Raw genomic sequence first — 17,460 nt, forward strand, 5'->3', positions numbered from 1 at the left:
TATCATCAAAATATACTTAAAGTATAAAAGTAATACTTGTTTCGTCCCTGTGACTGATCATTATTATGACATGTTAAAACTGATGAATCTACTGATGTGCAAGCAGCATTTTACTGTTGTAGCTGCTCGAGGTGGAGCTAGTTTTAACTACAGTTTATACATAGTTAGCTAGTTTAGTCCAGGGACCGAGTCGGGCCCCTCCAAAGGGTCACGAGATAAATCTGAGGGGTTGTGAGATGATTATTGGGAGAGGAAAGGTTTTAGTTTTTGAACTTATCTCTTTATGTGAAATATTGGATCTTTTTACCTCTTTAGGCCTCGCACAGTTATTTTTAATGAAACCATGTGAGAAGTTTAGAAGTGAAATGTCTCTTTGACATCTGGAACTGGAATTTTTGTAAGAGGTTGGAAACCACTGGTTTAATCTTTATCAATGTGTCCTATTTTATAAACTGATCATATTTTTCTTGTAAAGTCTTAATCTGAAAAGTATCCAGTAACTAAAGTTGTCAATTAAAATAGTGGAGTAAAAAGTACAATATTTCCCTCTGAACTGTAATGGAGTAAAAGTATAAAGCAGCATAAATTGGAAATATTCAAGTAAACTACAAATATCTCAAAATTGTACTTAAGTATAGTATTTCAGTAAATGTACTTAGTTACTCTTCACCACTGCTCTTTTCTAACGGAGCTGATCATTTTCAGATTTAAATCGGTGCAGCAGGCGGTCGGCCATGGGAAACCTGTCAGTACAGCTTTAGATTCACAGTCAGGTAACTAAATTTGTCGCAGTAGAAACGCCTGTTTGGTTTCTGCCGTTTACCGTCTCGGCGTCACTGTACAGTTTCCTGTTCCTTGGTTTACTTGCATTCAGTTGTTTATATATTTGAAAGCTGTTTCCCTTATGTTTAGCTGTTATCTGTGGTTTGGTGATTTAAGAGTTAATGGCTTCATACTGAACAGCAAGAGTGTCTAAATCGATTTTTTGGGTTGGCTGCTTTCAAAGGGTGTACCATATGAGCTGCATGGGGAATAAATATTCGAAATGAGAGGGAAGGTTTCCATTTATGTTGAGAATCGCTGATGTGTGTGTCCTGAGTCACAGTGAAGCATTAACAGATGATACTGTGACCAAACTCCTATAAGAAAACAGACGTTTGAGTGGATCTGAAGCAGGATCACCATCACTGCTCTGATGGTAACATCAGCAGCTCAAGGTTTGACCGACTGCACTAAACCTTCTTTATGAAACTACATTTTCTGAAAATAAGCCTGACTTACAGAAGGCAACTTTTTAAGAAGTGTAACTGGTAATCTTGCTTTATGAAACATCTGTCAGATGTTGCCACAGCATAACATACAGTAGAAGGTCTCTTAAGTGTTTCAATACATCATTCTGACATTCTCCGTTTCTTATTCCCATAGTAAGATGTTGCATTTGATTTTCTGCTTTCAATATGTTAATATTTAAAGTGAAAACAAAATAATATAGAAATGTCCACAGACAGTATTGATGATGTCTGTAGTCTTTAATTCAAATGACAAGAGAATCAGAAACATTAATCACTTTGAAATTTGGAAAACCTGTATATGATTATTATCTATCATGCAGATCCCGACCCAGATACAGATGAAAAATGTCTGAACATTTTAATTTGTGTAAATGTTGTTGCAGTTGCATTGCTCTGTCATCTAGCTTTTATATAAAGGGAAATGAGAACTATACATTGCTACAGGGATTCAAGATAATCAGATTAAGTTTCAGTTTCAGTTTAATACAACAAAAACCTGCATGCATTTCATGGAGATGAAGAAAAAGAGTAACAGTTTTCATCTTACATGGTGAAAAGCAGATGACCACTGAAGGTGTTATGGTGGTTTTGATTGTCGTACACCCTTGTGTTAACCCACAGTCGCAAAAACACAACATCTCCGACCTCTAGAAGCAGTGTAACGCTGTTAGAAGAAGTCCCATAATGGGTCGGCTGATGCTCATATGCGATAAAAATGTGCTCTGAGTTCTTGATCAACACAGCACCTGTAGGATGGTTCCCATCTCCATGTGCACCTATGTGCCACTCGAAGTGGTAGGCTCCTCTCACTGGTGGAGTGAAAACACCTGTTGGACATTTGTTTTTGTCATTTTAAATGGAAAATCAACTGTTGCAACATTTGTCAATCAGACTGACATTAACAACAATTTATTGTTGAGATTTCAGAGTTCAGGTACCTGTGTTTGGGTTGTAGGCATTTCCAATGTTTGAGACAACATGTTTGAAGACCAAGGGAGTAAATGTGTGAAAGGGTCCGAGAGTTGCATCGCCTTGAGCCAACAGAGCGGCTGAGAAAGCCACGTGTTTGACTGAGAGAGAGAGCAATGTAAATATTCTGTGGATACACCCATGTGACTTTATTATTATTATTATTCTTTGTATTTTTGTACTATCCAACACTTTAGGTAGATAAAAAAAAAAAAAAAACACATTTATCTCCAATGAAAGCAATGTTTGACAGTAAAAAGCATTTTATTGTTACAGAAGCCGGAAACTGCAGTGGTTCCAAACATTTTAATTAATGATTTTTAAAAATCTAATTATCTTGGTATCTCAGATAGTAAAGTTGATCTGCAATTTTCTGAGAAAGCAAAAATTACTCTTACATACTTACAGCTAGAAACATGGTTCCAATTCTTATTTGGGCAGCATGTTTTGCAGATTGTATTAAAACTTGTTGATATATTGTTCAGTATTTGAAATATGAAATATTTTATGATTTGTTTTTTGAATGGCTGTCTATGGGAGTGTGCATAAAAGCATCAATATCACAAATACTACACACTAGAGAAATCGTACTTGGTACATACATTCCCCCATGGCATGTGCTCAGCAAATTAAAATATGTTAACAATAGCACCATCACGTGGCGAGTTGTGGCGGACATATTATTCTGTACAACACCTCCATGTGGCCTGCTACGAACACTGCCATACTTCTTGACTGCATGATTGAACTGCAACCACAATCAGGTGGTATATTCACACATAAACACCCAACAAACAGAACTGATGGGCTTTCATCTGTAGGTGGCGCAGTACAAATACAACTTTAAATGACTGGGTTAGAAATGCTCCATTCAGAATTTTGTGAGTATGTGCAACAGTGTATCTTTAAATACTCTGTAAAGTTTGGAAGTGTTTGGCTACCCTGATTGAATTTTGTAAGTCTTGCTGTAAGTCTCTCAGCAGCAGAAGCACATTCTAGTTAGGTCTTGATCTTGAGGTGATAAGGTAAAACTAAATTATCGCAACCACTGCAGTTTTCAGTACTGAATATTATTTTAGAATAAATAATAGTCTGGTAAATTGAACTTTTTGCCACACAATTGTACAGGTGTGATAAAAACATATTTCTAAATCTTCAGAGCCATGATGATTTCCACACAATACCTTGCAGCTGTTGCTTCAGCTTGTCAAGTTCAGTCTTTTGCCTCTCCAACTCTTCCAGCTTTGCTGCATTTGCTGAAAAAAGAGGATAAATAACTGAGTTTGACTTCACTGCACCATCACTTTCTTTGGATATTGCTCCAATATATTCGTGGAAGAAAATACTTGGTTTCATTTCTGTGGATATTTATGAACTGCTATGACATGACACTGATATCCTTGTAAAACAACAGTGGTTCCCAGAGATGGGTGCTATTACATCTTTCATTACTTGACATAATACTAGGGCTGCACGATATGGTAAAGAAAATCCTATTGCAATTATTTTGACAGATATTACGATTGCCATATGACTCACAATTAGTGGGAATGATCATTTTTGCATCAAAATGTTCATTTTCACTTAAAAAACTATTAAAATCATCTGATATTTGTTGGTGTCTGTACCAAATAAACATGTTTTCTGGCATCTGGAGAACAAGATTTGTAGGCCAGGGAATCTCTGCAGCACTACAAAACTTCATTATAATTCTTTGTCACACATTTTACCTTTATCAAAAAATTGCAGCTTCTGCGATTTCGATAATATTTTGATTAATTGTGCAGTCCTACATAATAACATACCTTGATTCTCTCTTTGCAAGAATCTCATCTCCACCCTCAGTTGAACCAACGAGCCAGTCATCTCTCTCAGCACAGCATGGATGTCTTGCGGAAAAGGCTGTGCGAGAATTTCATTTTCTGCCTTTGTGTTACTCTGATCCATGGAGACAGAGTAGACCAGCAGCAACAGTGGGAAAATCACAGTCACAATCATCATTCTCACACTGGCAATTTACACAGTTGAACTGTTTAATCTGTGAACATGTGTGATGTTTATGTAGTACAGCAAAAAGAGGCGTCACGGTGTGGGGGGTGGACGTTACAGACAAGTGTTTTCCAGGTTCATCTCAAACTTGCTGAGTTGCTCTTTGTTTTGTGTTTTTGAGAATGAGGAAATAATCAGACTGATATAACATTTCATGTAGTGTGCCAACATCGGTATGAGGAACAAAGATAGCACAATGAGCTTTGTCGTATCAAAATGTCCGATTTTTTCAACAATGGCCATACTCCGTCAGGGGTGGGTCAAGGGTCAGTTTAGATCCCAGAAAGGCCAGAAATCTTTGAATGAGTCTGGGGTCATGCTTCAATCGATAAATCTTGTAATATCAAGGAGCTGAGGTGCCTGGTTGCTGAAACACACCCACCAGAAATTTGACCAGTGTTGCCGTGAATTAACGTAATGTTTACTTAATACATGTATAACGAACGAATTTGAGGCAAATCTGTTAACGTGAATTTAGATTTTCACATAACTTTAGTTGCGAGTCATTCATCTGGATGTCACTTGATTATAACATTACTTTTAATAAGTAAATGTTAATAAGCTAACATTAAGTTACCTTCATGTGCTTGCATTGTCATAACTATAATTGTCGCTTTTTTTTAGCCTATTAAGGAATTAAATCTGCAGTTCGATACTCAGTGCAGATGCGATGGTGCATAACAGCTTACAGATAGGTTGTGATTCCCCACACCTATTTTGATTTTGTTTGTGTACTGCTACCTACAGCGCTGTGCGAGATATGACTGTTGAGAAAGAAAGGCACTCTTATATTTGTTGTTTAAGATGTTTATTCTTTTCAGTCCTTGTTGAGGTCATGGCCACCTGTGACGCCTCCACCACACCTGCTAAACATAGCATAAACTGTAAGTACCAGTCTTGGCTACTTGACTTTAGACAGTTGATTTCAAAGGACAACAGCAAAAAAAATGTTAAAGACTGTCATCTTTATTTTGAAGTGTTGCTCCCTTGTTCCATTTTCTCCAACAGATATGACATAATAGTATTGTAAATATGAAAAACTGAGCCACCCTTTATAGTTAACTGTATATTTTTCATTATCTGAAGCATTTATGTTGTACGTTAGTGAGAGAGCTGCAGAGACCTTGCAGCTCAGCATGCTGGACGTCCGTGTCTGTTGGTTTGGCTGGGTTGGACTGCGATGGAATGGCAAGCCTTCTTTTCCCAGTCTCTGCGACGAAGAGCAGCACCGGATGTACTCATCATCCACTGTGGTGGCAACGACATGGGGAGGTCAGCTGCGTCAAGCTGGTCAACATGATGAAGGACCTGCACCAGCTTCACCTCCAGCACCCTGGCATGAAGATCATGTTTTTGTCTGTGACCCAAAAAGGTGCCGGTGGAAGGCTGGTACCAATCCGGTGAAGCTTGACAAGGCCAGGAAATTTGTCAACAGTGTTATAGCTACATTTGTTCATAGCTTAAATAGTGTTATGATTGAACACCCTCACATTGGACATGACAGTCCTGGGCTGGACACCGATATCTGCCAATTATTGCTAACTTCCAAATAAAACACTAGAATTTCACTCACCGAAAAAACTGGAGTACAGACTTCTTGGACGGTTTGTTGGTACAATTAACCGCCCCCTCTGTTACTGACATGTAACTTACGTTCGACTATTAACCACAGCCCCATTCTCTGTTTGAGAAAGAACATTAACCAAAAATGTCAGTTAAAACTGGCTGGAGTCGGGCTTTAATGGTTATTTGTTTATTGTTGATTTTGCCTGCTGATTTATTCGATTTATTGTTTCATTAAGAAAGCATTAAAGGTATGCCATCTTAAGTGATTGAAGTGAAATAAAATGGCAATTCAGTCAGATTATCAGGCCAATTACTAACACGTTGTTTAAATAGAGAGCCAAAGTAAAACCGTTACTTCCGGGATCTGTTTCAGAAGTAAGAAAACCTCATTGACGTTTGTAATAATACATATAACTAAACATTATGTCATGTGGCTAGCTCAAGAGGCAACCTCCAGGGATGAAAAATGAAGCCAACCCGGAAGTTCAAAAAACTGCAGGTCATCGAATGGCAACTTGAGGCTGGCTGCAAAAGGGAGTCAATCCCCATGGAGCCCCATGTTAAAATGCCAAACTTTACATCAGAAATAAACATGTTTACAGCCTGGTGATTTTAATAGTAATGATTTAGTTTAAAGAGAGAAAAAACTGAATGACTTTTTGTCGACTAAAACGTTTTGAGTTGTCGCCAACTAAAACTAAACAAACTATTAGTAGAGTATGGTGAATTGGAGGCACAACATGCATATGTACTGTATTATTCAGTTTAAGTTGCAGTTTTATGCTGGAAATGTTAAATTATTTTCCAACTTTTTTTCCCATAGGCAGTACAGACATACAAAATACAGAAACTGCAAGATTATACATCTGTGCTATCCCCTGTTAAATGGAGAAAACTAGACAGCTCTCAACTCTGCATCACAGGAATCTGTTTAGAACAGCAGAAAAGTTTCACAGTAATTCAACACCACTTTTTTTTTTTTATAAATGCAGTCACTCCAGTCTATCAGGAAATGATCTTATTTTAATTCACATTACTGAGAACTGACAGAGTGGTCTGTCCACAAAAGTACAACAGTTTGTTGCCTTGATAAGATTTAACATTCCTGTTGGCTTAGCAGCTGCCTAAGAAATTATTTTTTTTAATACTGTCAAACAATCTTTTAAAACCCCTTAACATGCAGTTTTTCCTTTTCAATTCCCCCTTTAAGTATCATTAAAAAGGTGGAGTATGTGATTTTAATCCAATACATGTCTTTTTGTCAAATTCAGCTAATATCTCATTACAATTGTCGTATGTGGTGGTGGTATAGGGACCCAAATGCAGATGACCAGGAAGCGGTATGAGGGTGAAGTAGCCGGATGGCTACAGTGTTTATTGGGGTGATGAGGTTTACAGACAAGTACAGTCAAATGGGCAGATACAGATCCAGGTAAAAGACTATGGGTTATCGGCTGGCAGTGGTGGAAACAAGGAAGAGAGTCCAATGAGGCTAGCCAAATCCAATAGGGAGCAGGCAGAGTTCAAAATCCAGAGACAGAATCCAAAACAGAACTCACGGTAAGAATGCAGGGGAACTGGGCACGGAAACCAGGTACAACAAAAGGGCGCACCAAACAGCAACACACAAATGTCAGGAACACACGCAAGACAAGACCAACAATGATACGACACCAAAAAAAAGAAAGCGACCCGGACTAAATACCCTAGGGGAGGTGAGACAACGAGACACAGGCGCAAACAATCAAGGAAGGGCCAACAATCAAAGCTGGAGGGAAAGCGAACAAAGACAGGAAGTAAAACCACAAGACACACAAGGGAAGGAGAATACTATAAAATAAAACAGGAGATGAAAAACTCTAAAACTATAACAACGATCTGTTAGCTGTCCGTTCTGTGTGCGCGCTGAAAAAACTGTGCTGTTTGTACACAGCCCTGGCTCTGTAAATGGGAAACAAAGAAAGTGGCTTGGACTGAGCCACACAACTCTATTCCATCCATGATTTGTGTGTCAGGTAATATTAAATGACTTGCCCACGGACATTCAGCTTACTTTCTAGTTTGTCAAGATATGCTGTTGTTGTGATGTTAGCTATAGTAGCAGGAGAGTTGTGAGTATCGCTGTCTGGAGCTGGTTTGCTGGCTCTGGGAAACCGTCTCGTCCTCTCTGGCTGTTAGCTTCGCAGCAGCAACTGTAGGGATCGTTTGCTAACCCACAACGTAGCTAAGCTAACTCACAACCTAGCTAACATTAGTTATATTACTTGCTGTGTCATTGTTCGCTCTATATCATGGTTTTTGTCACGGTACTGGATTTCACCAGAATCCCATTTCCCACCTTTAAGGTCGGAAAAAGCATCTTATTCCACACTGTCTCTTATCTCTAATCTGTCTCTCTCGTATATTCTTATTTCAGCTCAACAAACAACAGGTTACATTACATACTTAGGTATGATATTTTTATTAACAATTATTTGTAATGTTAAAATGATCACCGAGTACATAGAGGCAAATAATGGATATCATAACTACATTATGAGGAATACCAACCATGTACAGTAGGTCATAACCCTCTATCTCAACCCACAGTTGGCAGCATTAGTGCAGTTACCTCAAGTGAACCGCTGCAGAGTTCACCTGAAACTGATCAGACCACTTCTTTCAAGCGGACTCTGGTTTGAAAATCAGATTCAACACTGCTGACCCAACATTATCCTATAATGCAGATGCGGTGGCCTTTTAAATCGAGATACATACGTCTCAAGAGCCACAGCCTTGTCAGGGTGCTCGTACTTGGAGCTGAGGGGAGGGGGCACTGGGATAGTAGCCAGCAGGTCCTCACACTACAAGAGTTTTGGTGATGACACAGAGTAAATGGTGGGCCAAAGAAAAGGTCATCTCTGTAGGCAGACTCCCTGTGAGAGCTGTGGTTTCATGGAGTTGCTATGTCACTACTAAAGTCTGTCCAATGATTTTTTGCAACTCCGATGAGACACAACAGCACCTCCTGATGGACTGCTACAGAGCTCAAGAGGTCTGGACCACCTTGAAAGGACTCGGTCTCTCTTTCGATATAAATTACAACTCAGTCATGTATGGTCTCCTAGAAGACAAAATGCCTCCAAATCAAAAAAGAACTGTTTCAACTGGTCATCAGTATTGTCTGTGTACAGATCTGGAAAACCAGATGCGCCATGGTTTTAAATCAGACTTTGACAGCAACATGGTCGTAAAACACGTGCTGACTGACCACCGGAGGAGGAGAACTATTGATAAAAGACTTTTACTTCCCTGGACCATACTGGACTTTTAATATCTTATCTCTTTGTGCACTTTATCGTTAACCGTTAACTCTAAAAGGAATACGACCTTCAATGCATTCACGAGCTGCAAAAGAGGACAGTAATATTAATTCACTCTGTTAAGCCCTTTTAGTGGCAGTCCTTGACTGAGGGAGAGAGCCAACGTACTCTTGATAAATGTTTCAGACTTTCTTTTCAAGCTTTTTGTAATTTAATTAAATGAAAGTCTCAACTTTTCCACATTTCCAGTGTTTTACACTCTACAGGAGGATGGGATAATCATTGACTATATGTTCACAGCATCCCATGCTGTGGAAACAGAACCCGAACCAGCTGAACCTCACACAGCTAATCATGCTGGGGACCTGGGTGACACTGATTCTTCACGCATTTCCTCAGGTCACCCCTCTGTAAGTCTTAATATCCCTGTTGGAAGACAGATGTTAACTTTTTTAGTGGATACAGTTATAATGCAGTTCAGCAGACTGTCAGTTTTTACCCACTGATTAAGCCCCAAAAATGTAATTTCAATTAGAAGGGTCATTTTGTGTGTGGAGTAGACGCATACAAGAGCTTCTGTTGAAAAAAGTTGTAAGATTCCCAGAAAAAACAATAGTGCAACTATGAGAATACAGCTGAAATGTCCTTGTGCTGTCTCTGCTCCTCGTACATGCATACTCATCCATTTCAGGAAGTTTGAGATGAACCAGGAAAATACCCATTTCCCAGCTGTGCTTGTTGATTTGTTAATGATATGTTCAAACCTAGCAAGCTTGTTCTTACCAGGAATGAAAAGAAAGGAAGCAGTGTAAATCCATTTAATTAAGAATATCTTAAAGAGGAACTCCAGACCAAATTATGTTTTGTGCACACAATATACAATACAATATGATGAGGTTTATAAGATACACCGTGTAACATACACTGCAATAAACAGCAGCAGCCCCTCCCCATTAAAAGGCAAATTGTCATTTAAGCACAAACAAGATATAACGTGTGAATTAGTGAGCTTTAGAGATGCAGGTAGGCTGATTTTGTAACTGTCAGAGAGAGTCAGGCTAGCCGTATCCAGTCTTTATGCTAAGCCAAGCTAAGCAGCAGCTGGCTGCTTCATATGTAATGGACTGATGTGAGGGTGATATCCATTTTCTTCTTCTAACAGAAAGCCAACAAGTTTATTTCCCAAAATGTCAAATTATTTCTTTTTTTTATGCGTACCTGACAAACGTATCCATTTTCACATTGCAATTTTTTAATATTTTGATATGTGTTCTCCTGTGCAAAACCTCAAATTAAAGAAGGGGGGCCTTGCAGCCACCAGGGGGCTGTAACTGAGCAAGCATGTATTTACGTGATATTGTGTTGTTCTTGTATTATTGATTAATATCATAACACAAGATGTCAAAAGAGAATACCAGTACCTACCTGTAGCTGACATTACAACAGCACATTTGATGATTTCTGTCATCACATTGGTTCCCAGATAGGCCTATATGTTGGTGTTAGCGTGTTTCCGTCTATCAGATCAGTAAAAACATTTTTGACTTCCTTCATTTTCACGTAAAAGAAAACATTTCACACTGAGATGATTGAATAATAAAGTAGTAAGGACAAGCAGCTCTTCTCGTGGAAAAAAACTCAGAGATCCACTTTAAAATACAAGGACGTCGCTCCGGACAGGATCTAAATTACAGGAGGACCAGCGGGTTTACAGGAAAACAGTAGGTAATTGCTGCTGTATTTATTACTGGGGTGGGACGGGATGGAAATCACTGACCAGAGCAGGTAACGTTAAAATCTCCCCACCTCCCCTAGACATAAATCCAGTCTGAATAGAGCTCAAGACCCCCAAAATAAGTAATGGCACTTCTTTAGGATAACATACTGTACATTTCTTTGTCTGTAATATATATTTGTTCTTGCATAGCCAATATAACATAAAGTGTTTTTATTATTACCATTAATTGGTGTAATAACAACGCTTTATGGTCATTTCATTATATCACCTTCATTAAATGTGCAAGTCAGTTTGTGGCAGTGAAGAGTTACCACTTCAATACTTTTCTACATGTTGGGTTTTAATAAGAGAAAAATGAAAATAATATTTAAAGGACAAAATTGGTTGATTTTACAGTTATTATGTTAATGTGTTTTAGGCAGTGCTGAATAAAGAAATACATGTTTTAAATACATTTTAATTGATGTTTTTATCATTTGTTTTTATTTTTGAAATCATGCACTATGTGATGTCAGAAAATGTTCATTTAATTTTTAATTAATAGTTTGTTTGTTTTTTTTACAATTTTATGTTAGTGCTTTTTATTTTTTACATTACTTTTGGGTATTTTATTTCCATTTTTATTTCTTGTATTATTGTAATTGTCTGATTTTATTTCATTGCAGTCCTGAAATGTTTTTGTTCCTGGTTCAACCACGTAAAGCATTTTGTAACTTTGTTTTAAAAACTGCTGTATAAATAAAGTTTACTATATTATTATTATTACATTAAATTTACTAATTACATCCCATGTCTTTCTCTTTTTGGGGGGTTTCCATTGTGCAAAGGCCAAAAATGTCTTTTTGTGTGACAGTTTTGGTTTCAACAGACTTTTTAAAAAAAAAAGTTAGTCAGAAAGGTAATTAGCTGCTACCAGAGTAATGAGACTCAATAAATATATGAACATATAAATTAAAACAACATTTACAAAGGAAAGGAAAGGAAAATTTAATTAAAATAAAATGAAATTAAATGAAAATTGACAAAAGAATAATAGAGTAGGAGTTGCACTGACGTAAATAACAGGTAATTAACTCCATATTTAACACAAAAAAGTAAAGGTTCTACGCATAAAATGTATTAAAGGTACACATCACAACACTCTACCTTGAAGGTGACATAAATTCCATACAATTAGATTTAGCAAGTCAGTATTTTCTGTCAGTGCGAGGCAGCAGACCCGGTTTCTGGGAGATGAGACATCCTCGATCTGAAGTTCCTGTTTTGCGTCCTCCTCCGTCATGAACAGTTTGTCATGGTGACGCTCGTCACGGTTAGTTGAGTTTTCCCTCTTCAGTGACAAACAGGCTGCAACAAGAGCTCTGTCAGCACACATATGACACCCATTAAGCACTCTTTGTATGTGTGTGTTGGGGTAGTTAGTTAAGGAAGGCTCTGGGTTTCTGTGTAGTCAGGCCCTTCCTCACTGGTGGTGGAATAAGTACTCAGATCTTTTACTTGGGTAAAAGCAGCAATGCCACAGTGTAGAAATACTAATAATATAAAAGTCATGCATTTTTACGTAAGTAAAAGTACAAAAGTATGAGCATAAAAATATACTTAAAGTACCAAAAGTAAAAGTACTACTTTTGCAGAATGGCCCATTTCAGAATAATATATATTATAATACTGGATTATGATTATCGATGCATTAATGTGTTCATCACTTTTAATGTTGCAGCTGGTAAAGGTGGGGCTAATTTTAATTACTTTATATACTTTATCTGCTTTTTATCCACACACCAACTTTTACACCTCAGACAAGAGGAATCATTTCTGGTGTTTCCACACTGTTTTTTGATGCGTTTGGTGGCACTTTAAAGATGAATTCACAGTTTGGTTAAGATTCAGTCACTTGTAGAGGAGGTATTGGAGCTTGCCGGGGTCCCATTCCTCAGCTGTCACTGGTTTACGTGTTGACATCCCATCCTTGTCGCCAAATTGTGGTGGCACTTTAAAGATTACTTCACAAAGAGCGAGTTGTCTATTGCTATATTCAGTCACACATTTGCAAATGGACCTCTGAGCTTGCTAGGCCAAGGGATACAGAATGAAGTCCAGATGAAGGTATTTATATATATTCTGACCCTTGGCAGGTGTCATTAAACACAGTGTTTTATCTGTAGATTCACAACCTTATGTCTAGAGTCTCTCTCTGCCTCTGCTGGATATCAAGAGTTGCTGATAACATTGGCTGGGTAGCCGAAGGCTGAATTTCACTGGAAGCAGAAAGAAGACGGAAGGTCTAATATAAGACAGTATAAATTGAATAAGGATTTAAACTGCCAATACATGCGCAAAATTGAAAATGTGATTGAAAACTTTTTGTGAATGAAAATGGAGACAACTTTACCACTCTTAGATCCTTAATCTAAAGTCGGTCATGAGGGTGGCACCAGAGGAAAGGCTCTTACCTAAAGCAAAAGGATTCAACTTATGTCAGCTTGTTAACATGCTTACAGAGCCATGCAAATTAAAATATAAGTCTGATTTTATTCTATAATTTTCTTATTGCTAACAAATACCATAAAAAAAGCAAAACCAACGTGTGAAGCTGTTTCTCAATACTTTCTGACTTCCCTACCCTGTCTGTGGCTCTCAGCTTCAACCCCCAAATTGTTCCTAAGGCGTAAATCTTTTAAACCTGCAATAACTGATTTTTTCATTTTGATCTGTGAGCCAATGGGAAGAGAGTAGAGTTCCCATCCTTAATCCAAGAAAGAAAATGTAGAGTGAAATGTTCTGGTATAACTGGGTGGATATAACTTTATCTTCAGTCTTTTATAAAGACGTCAGTAAGTAATATTAGCATTTTAACATTAGCAAGGTGTTAAAAAAATAGGATCCGACTCAATACTAACATTAAACGTTAGTCAGCTGTTAGAGATTAGCTTGTTGTGTGTGGTGATGCTGTGTTTGTTAATGAATGAGCCACTGTACCGTTTTTGTCTTTTTATAAATTTTTATCCTGAGCAGGAAGGAGTTTAAAAAAACACTGGGAAATTTGTTCTTTAATTTCTAAATTTCCTGTATACGTTTAGAAGGCAGTATGAGTTTAGACAGACATTATTAGCTAAAAATCAAACGCTAACAACACAAGAGAGGTTTTATTTTCAGTTTGATTCCAGAGGAGATTTTATATTACAGTCTGTTCCACATGGTTTTATAGGGCTAACATAAATGTTAGCCTCTCTAACCGGCTAACATCATTATCAGAATTTCTTTTCACACAATAATATTTAGCTTGTTTTTTACCTGACAAAAAGCATGGTGTTAACAATACTTAAAGTCTTGAGCAGAGAAAAAAATCACTTCAGTAGTTCATTTCAGTACCTGTTGGGCTGCTGAGCTCAGCAGAAGCAGCAGGAGGCTGATTGGCGATCAGTATTTGTCAGTAAGAGGTGATCAGATCATGTCGGCTCATTAGCTCTGTTTGTTTTACTAAGTGTCGTAACCAGTCAATCAGAAGTAAACTGTGTCACTTAATGTGTGCTGACTGGCAACTCACCTGTTTGTCCACACACACACACACACACACACACACACACACACACACAGTGGGCGCGTCCAGGTGGTGGTGATGGAGTATAAATGGAGAGGAGTCCTTCTGTTCTGCCTCACACCAACCAGCTCTCAGCTGCCCTACTACTGCTCCTCCTCTTCATCACAGAGTCACCTCATCCATCTCCTCCTCCTCCTCCTCCTCCTCCTCCGACTTTACAAGTGAGTTATTCTACTCTTCCTCCTCTATCTCCTCCTCCTTTCCTCAACTTTCTACACCTTCTCTTCCCCCTCTTCTACTACTCATCATATATAATGTTTTGTATCTTTTATTTTATGTTAATAATCAGAACTGTATTTTACATTATTTTTACCCTGCAATCCAAGCAAAACTTAGATTTTTTGTTTATGTTTCTAGCTGTACTGCAGTAGTAGTTTTACAAATGGTAGTATAGCTACAGTAATAGCAGTAGTTCTTGATTAATAAGACGAACCATGTCTTGATCAGTTTTTATTAGAGGCTGATTGATAAATTGGCCAGGCTGTCTGATATTAGCTTATCAAAGATATATCTGTATAAAAGATATGTTTGAGGTCATTTAGAAACTGTCTCCAATACAAAGTTTGTCCAACCGAGAGGACTCACAAGTTTGTTTATAGACTGTAAAATGTCCCATTCAGTGTCACTGTTGAAGAAAATCCAGTATCTGTTAAAGTATTTAGTATCTAAAGTTAAAAAACGTGTGTGTGTGTTCAGATCTCCTCCAGCATGGCGGCACTGTGGCTCCAGTCTGTCTCTCTGCTGGTCTTACTGATCGTATCGTGGCCGGGCTCCCAGGCCGTTGCGCCCCCGCAGCACCTGTGCGGCTCTCACCTGGTCGACGCCCTCTATCTGGTTTGTGGGGACAGAGGCTTCTTCTACAACCCCAAGAGAGACGTCGACCCTCTGCTGGGTGAGACCACCAACTGTAAACCTACACAGCATCACTTCCTTTGAATGATTGAAGAACTTGAACCCTCTGAACTCAGCATGAAACCTAAAGATACGCCAGTGTTAATGTTGGCACCTGATTTTAATTTAGTCTTTAGAGGAAAATGTATATTGGAGGATGATGACTTCCCCCCCTGAACATCTGTCTGTTTGTCCCGTCAGGTTTCCTCCCTCCGAAGGCGGGCGGAGCTGCTGCGGCGGGTGGCGAGAACGAGTTGGCCGAGTTCGCCTTCAAGGACCAGATGGAGATGATGGTGAAGCGAGGCATCGTGGAGCAGTGCTGCCACAAGCCCTGCAACATCTTCGACCTGCAGAACTACTGCAACTGAACAGTGCTTAGCCTGGCTTTGTTTAGCCTAGCCTAGCTTAGCATAGCTTAGCTTCTTGGCTACCTTAGCCTGAACCCTACTCCTCCACCTCACCCTTGCATCAGAAGAGCGGCAGTGCTGTCCTCTCTCTGAAAAACCAACTGCTGTCAAATGAAGTGCTGAGAAATGGATGAAATTATTTTTCCTAGAAAATAAAGTTTTGTGAATTGAGAGAATATCAAGACACGTGTGTTCCTTGATTTTTTTTATTACTTTCTTTATTGTCACAAGTTCAATTAATGTTAAAATTAGTGCATGTTACATTATTAATTAAACCACATTTAAAGTTGCAACCCTTAAGATTTCAGTCCTCGTTGATTTGGCGACACCCGTGGTTACCATGGTAACGGCAGATGCAGTTTAACAGTACAGGAAACAGAAATCCAACGTTAGAGCAGCTGGTATATACAGTATGTTTATAGTGAAGCCAAACAGACTCAGGTTGTTTTAATAAAGAAGTCAGTCAATAATAATTCATAATTTGACAGACAGATAGATTTGCATGTCACAGCAGCAGTACATGAACCAACCACTCGGTACAAAGAATACTGCAAAATCAAATGTCAAACTAGTGCAGTAAGGTGTGCAAAATTAATGTAATTATGAGTTATAAGTTATAAGTAAAAGAGATGTATTGCGAGACCAGTATGACCTCAGCAGCCTCTCAGTCCACTGACGTCCACACTGCGACAGAGCGAGGACGAGCTGGATAGTTTGATGACTGCTGCTCTTTGGCTGAAGAGGCGTTGTTCACGATGCTAATAACTTGGACAGCATCCTCTTCTCCAGATCAGCTCCTCCTCCATGTACTCCTCCATCTCCTCTGACTTTACAGGTGAGTTACTCTACTCTTCCTCCTCTATCTCCTCCTCCTTCACAGGCAAGTTGTTCTACTCCTGAAATCTCCTCCTCCTCTACTACACCTTCATCTACTCCTGAAATCTCCTCCTCCTCTACTACACCTTCATCTACTCCTGAAATCTCCTCCTCCTCTACTACACCTTCATCTACTCCTGAAATCTCCTCCTCTTTGCCTCTGACTTCACAGGTGAGTTATTCCATTACTCTTTCTCCTCCTCTTTCTACACCTCCACTTCCTCCTCCTCCACTACTCTATATCTTCTCCTCCATCACCTTCTCTTCCTCCACCTGTCTTCTCCTCCTTCAATGTGAGCTCCTCTTCCTCCTCAAATCACTTAACAACAAACTAAAGTTTGGTTGTGTGAATACATATGATATTTTACACATCTCCTCGTTAGTATAGTGGACAGTATCTCCGCCTGTCACGCGGAAGACCGGGGTTCGATTCCCCGACGGGGAGGAACCATTATTTATTTTAAAGACTTTCCTATGGGGGATCAATAAAGTATTTCTGATTCTGGTTTTAATTTTGCAGCAGTTAGAATCCTCTTTTAAACTGTATTAGAAGCACACATATCTGGCTATTCCTCCTTATTTATTTATTATACATTTGTACATTTTTTTAATTTCTTATTTATTCTTCCTTATTTCCCTTATTTTCACAAAATGAAGATGACTCATAAATGCTGCAGTGTTTTCCCCACATCTGCCACCAGGGGGCATCAATCCCATTCTGAATCTGCGCACCTGTACATTGTGCTGTTACTTTTGTACTTATACTTAA

The 17,460-nt window shown here is 38.7% G+C and overlaps 2 protein-coding genes and 1 non-coding gene across 3 annotated transcripts; 2 read left to right on the plus strand and 1 right to left on the minus strand.

Annotated features, from left to right (window-relative positions):
- Positions 1 to 1,510: 1,510 nt before the first annotated feature.
- LOC122888295 (complement C1q-like protein 2) lies at positions 1,511 to 4,298 on the minus strand. Its single transcript, XM_044222592.1, has 4 exons — positions 4,067 to 4,298; positions 3,446 to 3,517; positions 2,231 to 2,362; positions 1,511 to 2,119 (listed from the first exon to the last, which is right to left on the minus strand). Exons 1-4 carry the CDS (start codon positions 4,260 to 4,262, stop codon positions 1,836 to 1,838), a joined length of 684 nt encoding a protein of 227 aa, XP_044078527.1. The 5' UTR covers positions 4,263 to 4,298; the 3' UTR covers positions 1,511 to 1,835.
- A 10,227-nt stretch (positions 4,299 to 14,525) lies between these two features.
- On the plus strand, positions 14,526 to 15,997 carry ins (preproinsulin). The gene is made up of 3 exons (XM_044222596.1): positions 14,526 to 14,678; positions 15,214 to 15,409; positions 15,610 to 15,997. Exons 1-3 carry the CDS (start codon positions 14,547 to 14,549, stop codon positions 15,774 to 15,776), a joined length of 495 nt encoding a protein of 164 aa, XP_044078531.1. The 5' UTR covers positions 14,526 to 14,546; the 3' UTR covers positions 15,777 to 15,997.
- A 1,067-nt stretch (positions 15,998 to 17,064) lies between these two features.
- trnad-guc lies at positions 17,065 to 17,136 on the plus strand. The gene has a single exon. It is a non-coding gene; the product is annotated as a tRNA-Asp (tRNA).
- Positions 17,137 to 17,460: the final 324 nt, after the last annotated feature.

Source organism: Siniperca chuatsi, linkage group LG14 (genome assembly GCF_020085105.1).
Source record: "Siniperca chuatsi isolate FFG_IHB_CAS linkage group LG14, ASM2008510v1, whole genome shotgun sequence".
In the NCBI taxonomy this organism is placed as follows: Eukaryota; Metazoa; Chordata; class Actinopteri; order Centrarchiformes; family Sinipercidae; genus Siniperca; species Siniperca chuatsi.